Below are 12,259 nucleotides of genomic sequence, written 5' to 3' on the forward strand. Positions count from 1 at the left end.
TCAACCCTGCATGCACAATGCAATGCTGTGGCTGCATTTCATGCGTGCTTCAGTGCAATGGCTTCCAGGAGTACAAACCTAGCAGCAAGAAGCACCAACACACTGCAGGGAACTGCTCGTTTCCCATCACATAAATAACAATCTGTTATTAATACCCTCAGCACCAGGAGAGGTCGGGCTCGGAGGAAGGAGAGGTAATTTGTCTGAGCAGCACACGTGTAGTTCTGGGGAAGAAAAATGTACGCACGCTGCCTCGCTGTGTGCTGCCAGAACAAACGGACCCAAAAATAAGACATTCAGATTCTTCCGGACTGACCTTTTCATCAATAAGAAGCACCTTCAAAACAGAAAGCAGATGAGCGCTTTCCAAAAGGCCACACGCAAGAGGTAATCCCATTTCTGAAGAACCAACCCTTCATCTTCAGGACAGAAAGGCAGCTGCTGCGTTACACAACAGAAGCAAATCCAAGCTCCTTGCACTGATGTGAGATGGCTTGTGCAGAAACTGAGAGCATCACAAGCTGAGCACAGAGACCAAACGGATGCCTCTGATTCTCCTTCCTTTCCAACAGCTGAACACACACCAGCTGTGCCCGATCCCTTCTGCAATTCACCCCAAAATTACCTGAATTAGGGCTGCTGGGAGCAATTTTATGCATCCCAACAACTTATCTACACGCATTCTGGGTACCGTGGAAGGGTGCAACTCCAGTACCTCTGGACCAGCACTATGCTGGTCTCCTGGTTGCCAAGAAAACCTTTATGTGTAACAAAATCAGATTCCAGAGCAGCATGCTAGGACAGACCACACTGCTTAGTGCCATTCCTGGCCTCTCTCAGGAGCCAGGTTCAAAGAAAAAGAGAGTTTTCTCAATGCCCCAGAAGTAATTTGCAGTTCTTCCACTTCTGCCACATGGCATTTAGCTCAGGTTACCTTGACTGAGTCAAAAAGGTTTTGGGTGGAGTTGGGTTTGTAGGTGTAGGAGCTGTGAGTTGGAGCTCGATTTGTAGGTGTTGAGCTACAAGTTGGAGTTGGGTTTGTAGGCACTGAGACACAAGCTGGACTTGGGTTGGCAGATACTGAGCCATGAGTTGGGTTTGTAGGTACTGAGCCACAAGCTGGAGCTGGATTTGTAGGTACAGAGCCATGAGTTGGAGCTGGGTTTGTAGATATTGAGTCATGAGCTGAAGTTGGGTTTGTAGATATTGAGCCATGAGCTGGGTTTGTATGCACTCAGCCACGAACTAGGGTTGGGTTTGTAGGTACTGACCCTTGAATTGGAGTTGGGTTCATAGATACTAAGTCATGAGTTAGAGTTGGGTTTGTAGATACTGAGCACCATGAACTGGAGCTGAGTTTGTAGGTACAGAGCCGTGAGCTGGAGTTGGGTTTGTAGATTCTGAGCCACGAGTTGGGTTTGTATGCACTGAACCACAAATTAGAGTTGGGTTTGTAGGTACTGAGCCTTGAACTGGAGTTGGGTTTGTAGTTACTGACCCATGAGTTGGACTCAACGATCCTTGTGGGTCCCTTCCAACTCAAGATGCTCTCTGCTTCTATGAGTGACACAACAGTAGCCCTGGCCAGGGATCACCAGAAGGGTTCCAGGCAGAAGCAGGGGCACTGGGGTTTGCTTCTCATCAGATCAGTTTTGTTTTCTCTCCTCCAGGAGCAGATCATAACTTTCATAACATTTCCTTGAGCAATCAAACCTATAATTTCCTAAGCACACTGTATTAGTTTTGCTCTTCTCAGTAAAGCACTCCAAATGTCTCGTTTTGAACATAATCATTGTAAAATACTGTTTCTCTTCAATCCCCTTCAATTCCTATTAAAACGGAATGAGATTTCCCTATGACATATTTTGCAACCCTGTGGCTTGTTGAACAGCTACCACTGCCAAATCTCCCTTATCTGCAACACAGGGTGGCACCTCTGTGAGAAACCAACAGTGTGCCTTTACTCCATAGAATATCTTTACTGCAATGCTTACGCTCTCACTTCCAAAACCAGACTCTGAATGGAACTGAAATTACATCTGAAATCTATTCCAGTGAGCGTCGAACTACAACAAGAGGGTAACAGTTTGCTCAGTGGCACCCAACCTAGAATCTGCCTGAATATAAAACCGATTTGTCTGAGAAAATCAGGAATTCTTTAATGAGCAGTGGGAGAATGGAGCAGTTGCGTTGCAACATTGAGCTCCCATACAGCACTGGAAGAAACGGTGCCATATATTATTTTGATCTCCCATTACATAACTGTAGGGTTTTATCCAAAGACGTCCCTCTTTACATGTGACCTGAATCCGTCCCATTATTATGTACATCTGCTTTAAATTATTCTGGATATACTCGAGCTATATTTGGAAAATGCCCTTGACCATTTCTGCATATTTCCTTCATCTCGGAATTATCGGGACGGCTTTTTCTTTACTCTTGCTCACGTCAAGAAGAGAAAACTTCCCCAGTGAGGGATGAAGGCTACATTGGATGCACTGCTCTGGAATGAGCCCTATAGAACCATGTTACTCCTCAGCTGTGACCTCGAGCTGCCAAAAGTACAGAGGATGAACACCATGGAGCTCAAACAGCGGCTCAGGGCCACCCCATGGCTCCGAGCTTGGCAGCATGCTGCTCTATCCAGGTGCTTCACTAACAAACTGCTTTTCTCCCTTCCTGCAAGACCAGTTCCAAACCTCACCTGAGTTGCACAGCATTTGTTCTATGGAGAAATTCAAGAGAAATTCTCCTTTCCAGCATGAACCAAAGCTGCTTCCCAGCACTCCTTCCCACTGCCAGAAGGAAGTCACTCGTTAGTCAGGAACCAACTGAGCCACAGACACACAGCAAAAGGAACATCAACGCTACCAGAAAATCCAATCCAACGTATGTCATGATCTGGGTTTGAAAAAACCCTCTGCACTTGTGCACTTGGATTTCCCCTCCTGTTTACAAGCCAAAGAAAAGAGAATGGGGGAAAGATGAGGACACTCAACACACCCACCACTGAACTCGTGTTAAAAAAGGCCACGTTTGTCACAAACTGAGCATGGGCACAGGGAATGAGTGCTCCTCTGCCACAGAGCACAGAGGAACCGCTGTCCCCACATCACTTTGGATGTGGCCAAATAGCAGAGCCATCACCGCAGGTCCACCTCCCTATGTTGTCATCATCTATGTTGTTACCCAGCTTAATTCAGTGAGGTCAGCAGACAGGCAGCAGGACGGCCACGTAGGTAACCCCACATCTCACATCTCTTTGGGTTGGGAAACAGAGAGGAGAATCCAGTAGTAAGCTTGGGAAACTGGCTGCAATTTCAGGCCCAAGCAGCAATTCTGGAGCGTGCAATAAGCTGCAGACCTTTGGAAGATACATCAGTATCACGGATGCTGCCCAGCAAGGCTGTAAGCTGTCCATCTTTTCCAGTCAGCATCAGGCCAACACTGTTATGGTTGGGTTCCAAGTCATTCTTTTCCCAGTGATCAGGAGTTACACCATCAATAAGACTGGCATCTAAATGTCTGCTCCGTGAATTGGACACCCCAACGCCACCTCCTGTCTGCAGTGTAAGCATGCAGCTGTGCTGACCAAGAGAAAGGAACAGATAGGATGGGCAGAATACTGACAATCAAAACAAATTACAGCGCTGGGAACAATATACCCACTGGAAAAGAATAAAGAAGACCCTGTTTTGCAGTCCGGAATAGTGATAGGAAGTCAAGGCAACTGGTAAGAGAGCAGCAGTTCAGCTTTCAGAGCACCGCATATTTTCACTGATGAGAAGCTCTCCATAGCATCCCTGTTCAAGTTCAAGTGCCTTTTGGTTAAGGGGGAAAAAAACCCATTGGATTGATTCAACCATTAGGACATGGGAACCAAGCTTATAAAAGAATGAAGCAGTTCTCCAGAAATGAACTTATCTTTAGAGCTGGTAAAACCAACATTTACTTCTTACACTCATAGAAACTTGCAACGAAACTAATATTGCCCCAAAATTCATCTCCGAAATGACAACAGAAGTTGAATTATTGACCACTTAGTCCAGACTGTAGAGTAGTTGAGAATAAATACATCTTGGAGCAACCTGGTGCACAGGAAGGCGTCCCTGCCTACAGCAGGGGGTTGGAAGCAGATGACCTTTCAAGGTCCCTTCCAACCCAAACCATTCAATGGTTCTATGAAATATCCAAGTCGGGAGGAAAAAAGGATGACTAATTGGATGACCAAGAGCCCCACCTACCATCACTGCCCTTTTCCTTTTGCTTCTTTAGCATCCCTATGTTCCCACTAGGAAATCTGAAGGTGAAGTGTGACCTTGTCTTTGCCCATCAGCAAGGCCACAGCTGAGCACGCAGTACAGCAAAGGCCCCCAGTGCTGCCTGCACACAGGGAAATGCAGTATGGAGCATCACATGGGCTCAGATGTGACTTTGCACTGACCCCGATGGGCTCATCACTGATGGCTGCAGAACCAATAGCAGCACTGTGCCACAAGTGCCTTCCAGCTCAATGCCTTGGAGCTGAAGCTCTCCTACACTGCATTTCTGGACCACCTGATGTCTTTTTATTTGCCTTTCAGAGAGAGGAAACTAAACCTGAGGTTACAAGAGAAAGCCAGTGGTCTGTAGATTACATCAGGAAGCTTCCAGAGTACTGTGTCATCTCAGCACACTTAACAGCCAAAATGGATGGCAGCAGTATCTGCAATCCCTGTTATTTCCAGCTCTGCCCTCGGGCACTTTGACAAGAAGGCTCATTCCACAAACCCCAATCTGCACCTCCAGGCCAAAACTGCCATAGAAGCCACCTGGCACACAATGGTGAATGGTCTGCAGACGATCCCAACCTGATGCTCCTATGGGGTGCTGGAGGGATGCAGTGAGTAAGAGCTGATGGTTGGACCTGGTGATCCTAAAGCCCTTCTTCATCCTCAATGGATCTGTGTCCTCTATGCATGCTCTCATGGCAGAACCCCAGCCTGGTTTACTTCGAGGCTCTTCCTACCTCAAAGCACAACAGAAAACAGCGCTATCCTCCCAAGAGGAGCCTGAGAGACATCGATGGCTCCCATAGCAACCAGGCAGGGAATGGCCACAACTGCTGCAATTAGGGCTGATTGCAACGATTTCCCATTCCCTCCAGGTCAGTGGGCTGGAGAACACTGGGCCAGATGCAGGGCTCCCGGTAACAGCATTTGTTCAGGTCACAGTTGGTTTGATCATTCCCAGCCTTCCACCCAGTCCATGAACAACATGGCAGTGGGAAGCCTCCAGGTCAGCCCTCACTGTCTATGGCACTGTGAGGTGCTGCCCCACTTCATGGAATGGAAGGAGAGCCCCACATCCAGGCAAGCAGACACCAACTGCTTCTTCTTTAGAAGGATTTAAAGCCATTAGAAGTTAACATTGGAACGCACTTGAAGCCCAACGACAAGGCAATAAATCACACAGAATGCAACCACGGATCTAAGAGGAAACTGGTTCACACCACAGCACAGCAAAGGACACTTTCCTTGCTGAAATCAGCCCCAGCCTTAACACAGACATCCCAGCACTGAGCAGAACTTCATCTTGGGGCACCTCAAGCTGAAGCAGAGCAGAAAATGTTCTCACCTCATCGCTACTGAGTGCTTTAAACTGCCTTTAAGGGTGCAATTAATGACGTTGCTTGCTTGGGATCACTTTCCAAACCCCTCCACCCCCCACCCCACCTCTCAGCTCCTACACACCTCTAACCTTCAACATCACTCCAATGGCAACGAGAAAAGGAGATCAAAAGGCAAAAGAAAGACAGAAATAACATTAGGAAATGCCACCACCAGCACACAGGGCTGTGCGTGCGTTGGGAAGATGCCCATCCCCAAACCACGGGCACATGGAGTTGGGGCAGAAGGATGAGGCACACCTGGCAGAGATGCCATGAGTGGGAAATGCAGGATTTCTGCTTTTAAGCCACATTTACAACTCTAATTCTCTGCAGGTGCAACCGTAGCAAGTTATAATTACTTACAATTACAGAGACCAAGGAAAAGACATTCAGTTGGAAGAAGAAAGGGCTGCGAGGGCAACATTTTAAGTATTTCATGATCCTCAACAAAGGAAGAGCACTTTCCATAGCAGCTCTGGTCTGGAGGAGGCACTTCCAAGCACAGAGACTGCTTTGTTATCTATGAACCCCATCTCAAGCAAAGAAGAAAGCCTGCACCCCAAGCACTGCTCACACAGTTTCCCCAGCCACAAACACCCCATAGGCTCTCACCATTAATGCTATTTTTGGGTGTAGGCTCAACAACACTGCACAAGTGCACATCACTGTGAGCAATGATAGCTCTGAAACGTGTTCTCGTTCCAAGAGCCAGCATTAAAAATGAAATTTCAAGCCTATCCGATCACTTTCACCTCCTATAATCAACACTCCTCATCTCCTATGCTGCCCCAAGGGGGAGCAGCCATGCAGCTCTCACCTGCAGCACGAGCGAATGGGCAACAGTGAGAAATGAATGCATGGAGCTGCCTGCTCGATGCAACGGGGCTGTGCAGCTCCCAGCCAGCATCGTATAACAGAGCTGCACTACATGCAGTGCTGCTCCTGGCTGGAGCTGCTGTCCCTCTCCAAATGCAGCACCTCTGCATGCAGCTTACCAGGGCAGTACGCATCCACGTCCAGTTTCTGTGCTGAAGAGAGTGTTGGTGAGCCGAGCTCGGACTCGGGGATGCGAGGGCTCTCAACAAACTTTGCTTTCCTCAGAGGGGCTAAGGAGAAGGAGGTGGGGAGAGAGAGAGAGGGCTCATGAGTAAGGGAAACAGCAAGCAACAGATGGAAGCACTTAATGACACTGTCAGACTCAGATCAGGTTACCCCCCCCCCCCTTTCTTTTTCTTTTCTGCTGGAAAAAAAAAAGCATTATCTGCATTCTTTGCAAAGGAGATGGCTCTGATTCCAACTTGCAGGCTGCTGCCTTCAGAGCATGCAGGGCTGCGGCAGCTCCTGATGCTCCCAAGCACTTCCCTGTTTCCTTCCCACTTTAACCCATCTTTTATAGGAAGCAAACAGGACTGCACTCCGCCACGTAAAGGGCTGAGATGGCACAGAGGGACGCAGAACCTGACGGGGTTTCAGGTATTTAACTCCAAAACACTGACATGAATCCACAGATTCTGTATTCACTGATTGTTTCCCCTGCAGAGCAATGAAACTAAACCCATTTTGAAGCGTTGCAAACGTCTGATCTCACAGGTGCTGCGCTGCCTGTGGATGATGGGATGGAAACCAACGCAGCTCAGAAGGAGAGGACCCGAGTGCTTCAATTTCATCCCTTCAAATCCAGAAATGATTCAAAGGAATGAAAGGAAGAGCTGGGAAAGGAGAAGCACCAGGAGCAAAAACAGCACCGGCATTGCACCAACAGCACTGGATTGAACTGAGCTCTGAAATTCAGTCACAAAACGCTGTGCCCCTTTTGCTGGTAGTGCAGCAATGATTTCTGAAATGCCTTTAGCATCATGTTTTTCAATGGGTATTTCTACCAGACCGGAGTAACGGAACCGGGCTGTAAGATGTGTGCTGGTGACGGCATTGAGCTTCTCAGCTGCTCTCACTGCCCATTGAAGTGAAAGGCCAACTTGAAAAGCTGCTCTCCCAACTCCTGCCTGTGCTGCTCAGCCTGACAGCCCTCCTGTGCATCACTTGCATCACAGTCCTCCTGCCCTCAGCACCAAAAACCTCATGATGGGCTTTGCTTTCATGCATCTCCTGCAGCAGAGGCATAAGAGCTGGGTGCCAGATAACCACATTGGCACCAGGGGAATTGCTGCCAAGGCCTGAAAGTTGTTGGGAACCATCGTTCTGCTCAGAGCCACGTGCTGATATTTCACGTGAAGCTGCAGTTCTGCCAATGGGGTTTGGTCCAGCCGCCTTACTGCAGCCTCACTAGAAGTCATCTTTATAATTGGAATAGCACGTCCTTATTTCATTGTTCCAGGCTCACGTCAGAGCCACAGACCTCTGCTGCGACAACCAAGCAACGTTCCACTGAAAAGAAGTGCTTCTCACAGCTGGAGATGTTAATAATCACAACTGGGTTGGCACTGAAGCTCAGTTAGCACTGTGCTACAGCTGAGGTACAAACCCTAAGAGCCTGCTGACATCCTGCACCCCCCTTCCTCCCCATAAGCACAGCAAAACCTTAATGACCAAAATCACACCATCAGCGCTTGCAAAACAGCAGAAACGTGAACAGAGCTCACAGAAGGGACCTGCAGTGTTTCACACCTCCACCCGCTGGGGCTGATCCTTCACAGAGTCACAGAACTGCAGGGGTTGGAAGGGACCTTCACTGAGTCCAGCTCCCTGCCCAAGCAGCCCCCTACATCAGGTTGGCATCCAGATGGGTCTGGAATATCCCCAGAGAAGGAGACCCCAGTTTATGGCCATTTCCCCCTGTCCTGTCCCCACAGACCTCTTTAAGGGAAGTAATGGTCATTCCAGGCCAGGAATTCACCATGTAATGCAAAACCATCACAGGGTGAGCAGTTGTAAGCTTAATAAGCTGCATTATTATGACCTTTGTGCAGCAGTGGGGCTGCCTTCCACCAGGGCAATGATTTCCTGCTTCCTCCTCTTTGCACAGCAATTCTCCCCAAGGCTCACAAGGCCACCAAACATCACAGCATCACCCATGACCCAAAACCAGCATCCAGAACAGCAAGGTGTGAAGTGAACAGCACACAAAACCAAAGATGGACTAGGGACAAAAGCAGAGATCTGTAATGAAGCTACCAAATAAAAACAGAACCAAACCAGCATGCCCATATTCCTTCGGTCTCCATTAGCACTGTGCTCTGCTGAGCACTCTAATTGTCCTCCATTCCCATTCACTGTCATGTAATTTATAGATGAGTTTGCATTCTAATTTAAAAAAGGCTTTCCTTATATCAAAATGCACTCAGAAAAAGGAACTGACCATAAGGAGAGGAAGGAAGGTCAGACTGGACCAGACTCTGAGTACCTGATGGAGCTGCAGATGTCCCTGTTCATTGCAGGGGAGTGGGACAAGATGACTTGCAAAGGTCCCTTCCAACTCAAAAGCTGCAATGATTCTATGGCAGGATCCTCCTTTCCCTGTTGCTTAATTTATTTCCAACGTGGACTACCCAAAAAAAGCCTTCATCTCCACAGGGAAAACAGATTTGAGGAGCAGCATCTCACGCACTGACACTGCAGGAGGAGCGGATGGTGCTTTCATCTTCCCATCCAAACCCAGGAGTTCGGCTCTGACATCTCCGAGCTGTGACACAGCAGCAGTTCTCCACGTCATTTCCCCATCTAAAATTCTCCTTCTCAGTATCTTCTGAACCAGCTTTGAGTACAAATTCCGTGCGTGGAGGGAAGATTCCTCAGAGGGAGGAGGAAAGATGAGGATGAAGCCAGCGCCGCTCGCCTCAGCTTCCCAAACAGAGGCCTGCACACATCCCTATATACCCAGTGCTGTTTCTAACTCCTGTTAAACTACAGAAACAATGGATGAAGACCCAGGACTCCGTGATGTGATCACGCCATCAGCATTTTCAGCCCACTCACGTTCTGCTCAAAAACCCACGGAATCCTCTGAATGGCAGAAAACGGGAGCAGTGCTGCGGCAGAAACGTTCCTCACCTCCCTCCTCCCCTGTTTTTCTTTTTGGCTTCGTTCGAAGTTAGGTTTAAAACAGATGAGAGCACAGCACTCACTGAGATGCGGTGCTGCCATTCAGCCCCTGGCAGCTCTCAGCAGCTCCGAGGCTCAAAATGAGCACAGCTGCCCAAGGTGACCCGGATCCACAGCAAAAGGGTGTTTTGTTCCAAGGAAAGAAGCGAAGCGCTCCGTCCCTGTGATCAAATGAAGGGTAATGCCATTAAATTGCTGTTTGGAGGAAGGCAGTGTGCCCGTTATCCTGAGCTAAAGGCTGAACCGTGAATGCACAGGGCTTGGATTTTCACATCAGTTTCAATGGGAGAAACCAGAAGCAAATGGAACTGGAACCGAAGGAAAGGCATTTTCCTCTTCTCTGTAGGAAGCTGCTGTAGGACAGAGCTGAGGAGGACCATAGAAAGGAAAACCTAATTCCCTGATTCCCTGCTTTACTTAGGACATTGAGTGTCCTCCAAACATATTCCCTTCCTCCTTCCAAAGCTGTGCGTCACTGCAGGACCCAGCAATGCACTTCTGCTTTAGCATATGAGGTTTCCATCACACACATTGATTAGGTTGGGCTGTGGGAAACAACTGGAGCACTGACCACAGCTTCACCCCTGCTCTGTGCAGGGTCACCAACCAGCAGCCCAGGCTGCCCAGAGCCACATCCAGCCTGGCCTTGAATGCCTGCAGGGATGGGGCATCCACAGCCTCCTTGGGCAACCTGTTCCAGTGCATCAATCAATACCCTCTGGGTGAAAAACTTCCTCCAAATACCCAACCTAAACCTCCCCTGTCTCAGTTTAAAACCATTCCCCTTGTCCTATCACTGTCCACCCTCACAAACAGCTGTTCTCCCTCCTGTTTATATGCTCCCTTCAAGTACTGGAAGGCCACAATGAGGTCTCCCCACAGTCTTCTCTTCTCCAAGCCAAACAATCCCAATTCCCTCAACCTTTCCTCATAGGAGAGATGCTCCAGCCCTCTGATCATCTCAGTGGCCCTCCTCTAGATCTGCACCAAGAGCTCCACATCCTTCCTGTACCGGAGGCCCCAGGCCTGGATGCAGCACTGCAGATGGGGTCTCATAAGAGCTGAGTAGATGGGGACAATCACCTCCCTCTCCCTGCTGGCCACCCTTCTTCAAGCAGCCAACCAGTTCTTAATCCACCCAACAGCCTCAAGTTCATACCTCCCCAGTTCAGAGAGAAGTCCTGCAAGGGGTCTAAAGAACAACAACCAAAGGGAATTGTCCACCCTAGTCACCAAAGTGAGAAAGCAGGACTAATTATGTGTTACTTCAATATTTCATGACAGGCCGGGGGTGCTCAAAGTTATACATCCAGTTACACAGCCAGATTTGCACTGATACGGTAGGGCCAAGGCTGGGAGCAGAGCATCAATGAACCGGTTGGTTTGGGTGATAAAGGCAGGCTTGTAAACCCATTGGAATGCACACACAGCTGTGCAGCTGATAGCCAACTATGTTGGATCCATGTTTCTTTGTTGGTAGCAGCCACAGGGATTGCTCTATCCCCAATACGAAGCTCCTCACCTTGGTGTTTACCAACATAGAAAAGGCTGAAATCCAATGCAGAAGCTCTCGGGATGCTGAGCCAACACCAGAACCCACTGCAAGCAGCAGCTCCTGCACCCTGCTGCTCTCTGTGCACAGTGCAGCATCCTGGTGTCACCCTTATTTCATCCTTATTTCCTCTTGAAGCCCATCTGCCCTTGTATCTGCAATAGCCACATTGCATGCAACCATGAAAGCAGAACTTTAAATGTGAGCATATAAATGTGTCCCTGCCTATAGCAGAGGGGTTGGAATGAGATGAACTTCAAGGTCCCCTCCGACCCAAACCATTCTATGATTGTCATGGTTTTACAATGATTCTACAATAAATCAATCAAATATGCAATGTCAAGGTGGTTACTACCTAGCAGAGCTGGGTACCTGGCCATCAGCAAGCAGATTTCAGCACAGCAACCTATTTATACACGCACAAATGCCTTCTAACAGATACGATACAAGACAAAAGTCTGTATGTGCCACACAGCAATCCCCTTTACTAGAAGACAATGTGGAGTTATTCTTATCCCCTTATGCAACCTGCCTGCGTCTGATGTGGGTGGCCAGAATCTGCCTGCTCCGGAGCAGCCCCGGTGGGCACTGAGCTGCATATCCCCACTGCTGTGCCAAGGAAAGCTTTGTGGGATGCTTTAATCCCTCCCCAAATCCCCATCCCACTTCCACGCCTCTGCCTGTACAACCTGGCTGAGGGAGGAACACGATTCTGGAGCTCAGAATGGGAGGATGGAGGAGGGTGGGCACAGTGGAGATGGGTTGGCTGCTGGAATAGATGATCTCACAGGTCTTCTCCAACCTTAACTGCTCCACGGCTCTATGATAAGAGATGACCACATTTAGAACTGACCGTCAGTGGGCTGCAGGGATACCAGGCAGCCACCAGCAAACCCTGTCCCTTCTATATGGAAAGGGACACAGAGCAGACCCCGTGGATCCCAAAGGACATGAGGATTCCCACAGCGGGGCACCCCCAGGCTGTGTCAAGCAGCAGT

The 12,259-nt window shown here is 48.8% G+C and overlaps 1 protein-coding gene across 13 annotated transcripts in view; it reads right to left on the reverse strand.

The window, feature by feature from the left end:
- TANC2 (tetratricopeptide repeat, ankyrin repeat and coiled-coil containing 2) overlaps positions 1-12,259 on the reverse strand; it is a 136,131-nt gene that overhangs the window by 65,553 nt on the left and 58,319 nt on the right. For all 13 annotated transcript variants that reach the window (XM_072356816.1, XM_072356814.1, XM_072356812.1 and 10 more), the window contains one exon: positions 6,646-6,756. In XM_072356816.1, coding sequence (XP_072212917.1) covers positions 6,646-6,756 — 111 coding nt within the window. The remainder of the gene's footprint in view (positions 1-6,645; positions 6,757-12,259) is intronic.

Source organism: Excalfactoria chinensis, chromosome 24, assembly GCF_039878825.1.
Source record: "Excalfactoria chinensis isolate bCotChi1 chromosome 24, bCotChi1.hap2, whole genome shotgun sequence".
Lineage (NCBI taxonomy): Eukaryota > Metazoa > Chordata > Aves > Galliformes > Phasianidae > Excalfactoria > Excalfactoria chinensis.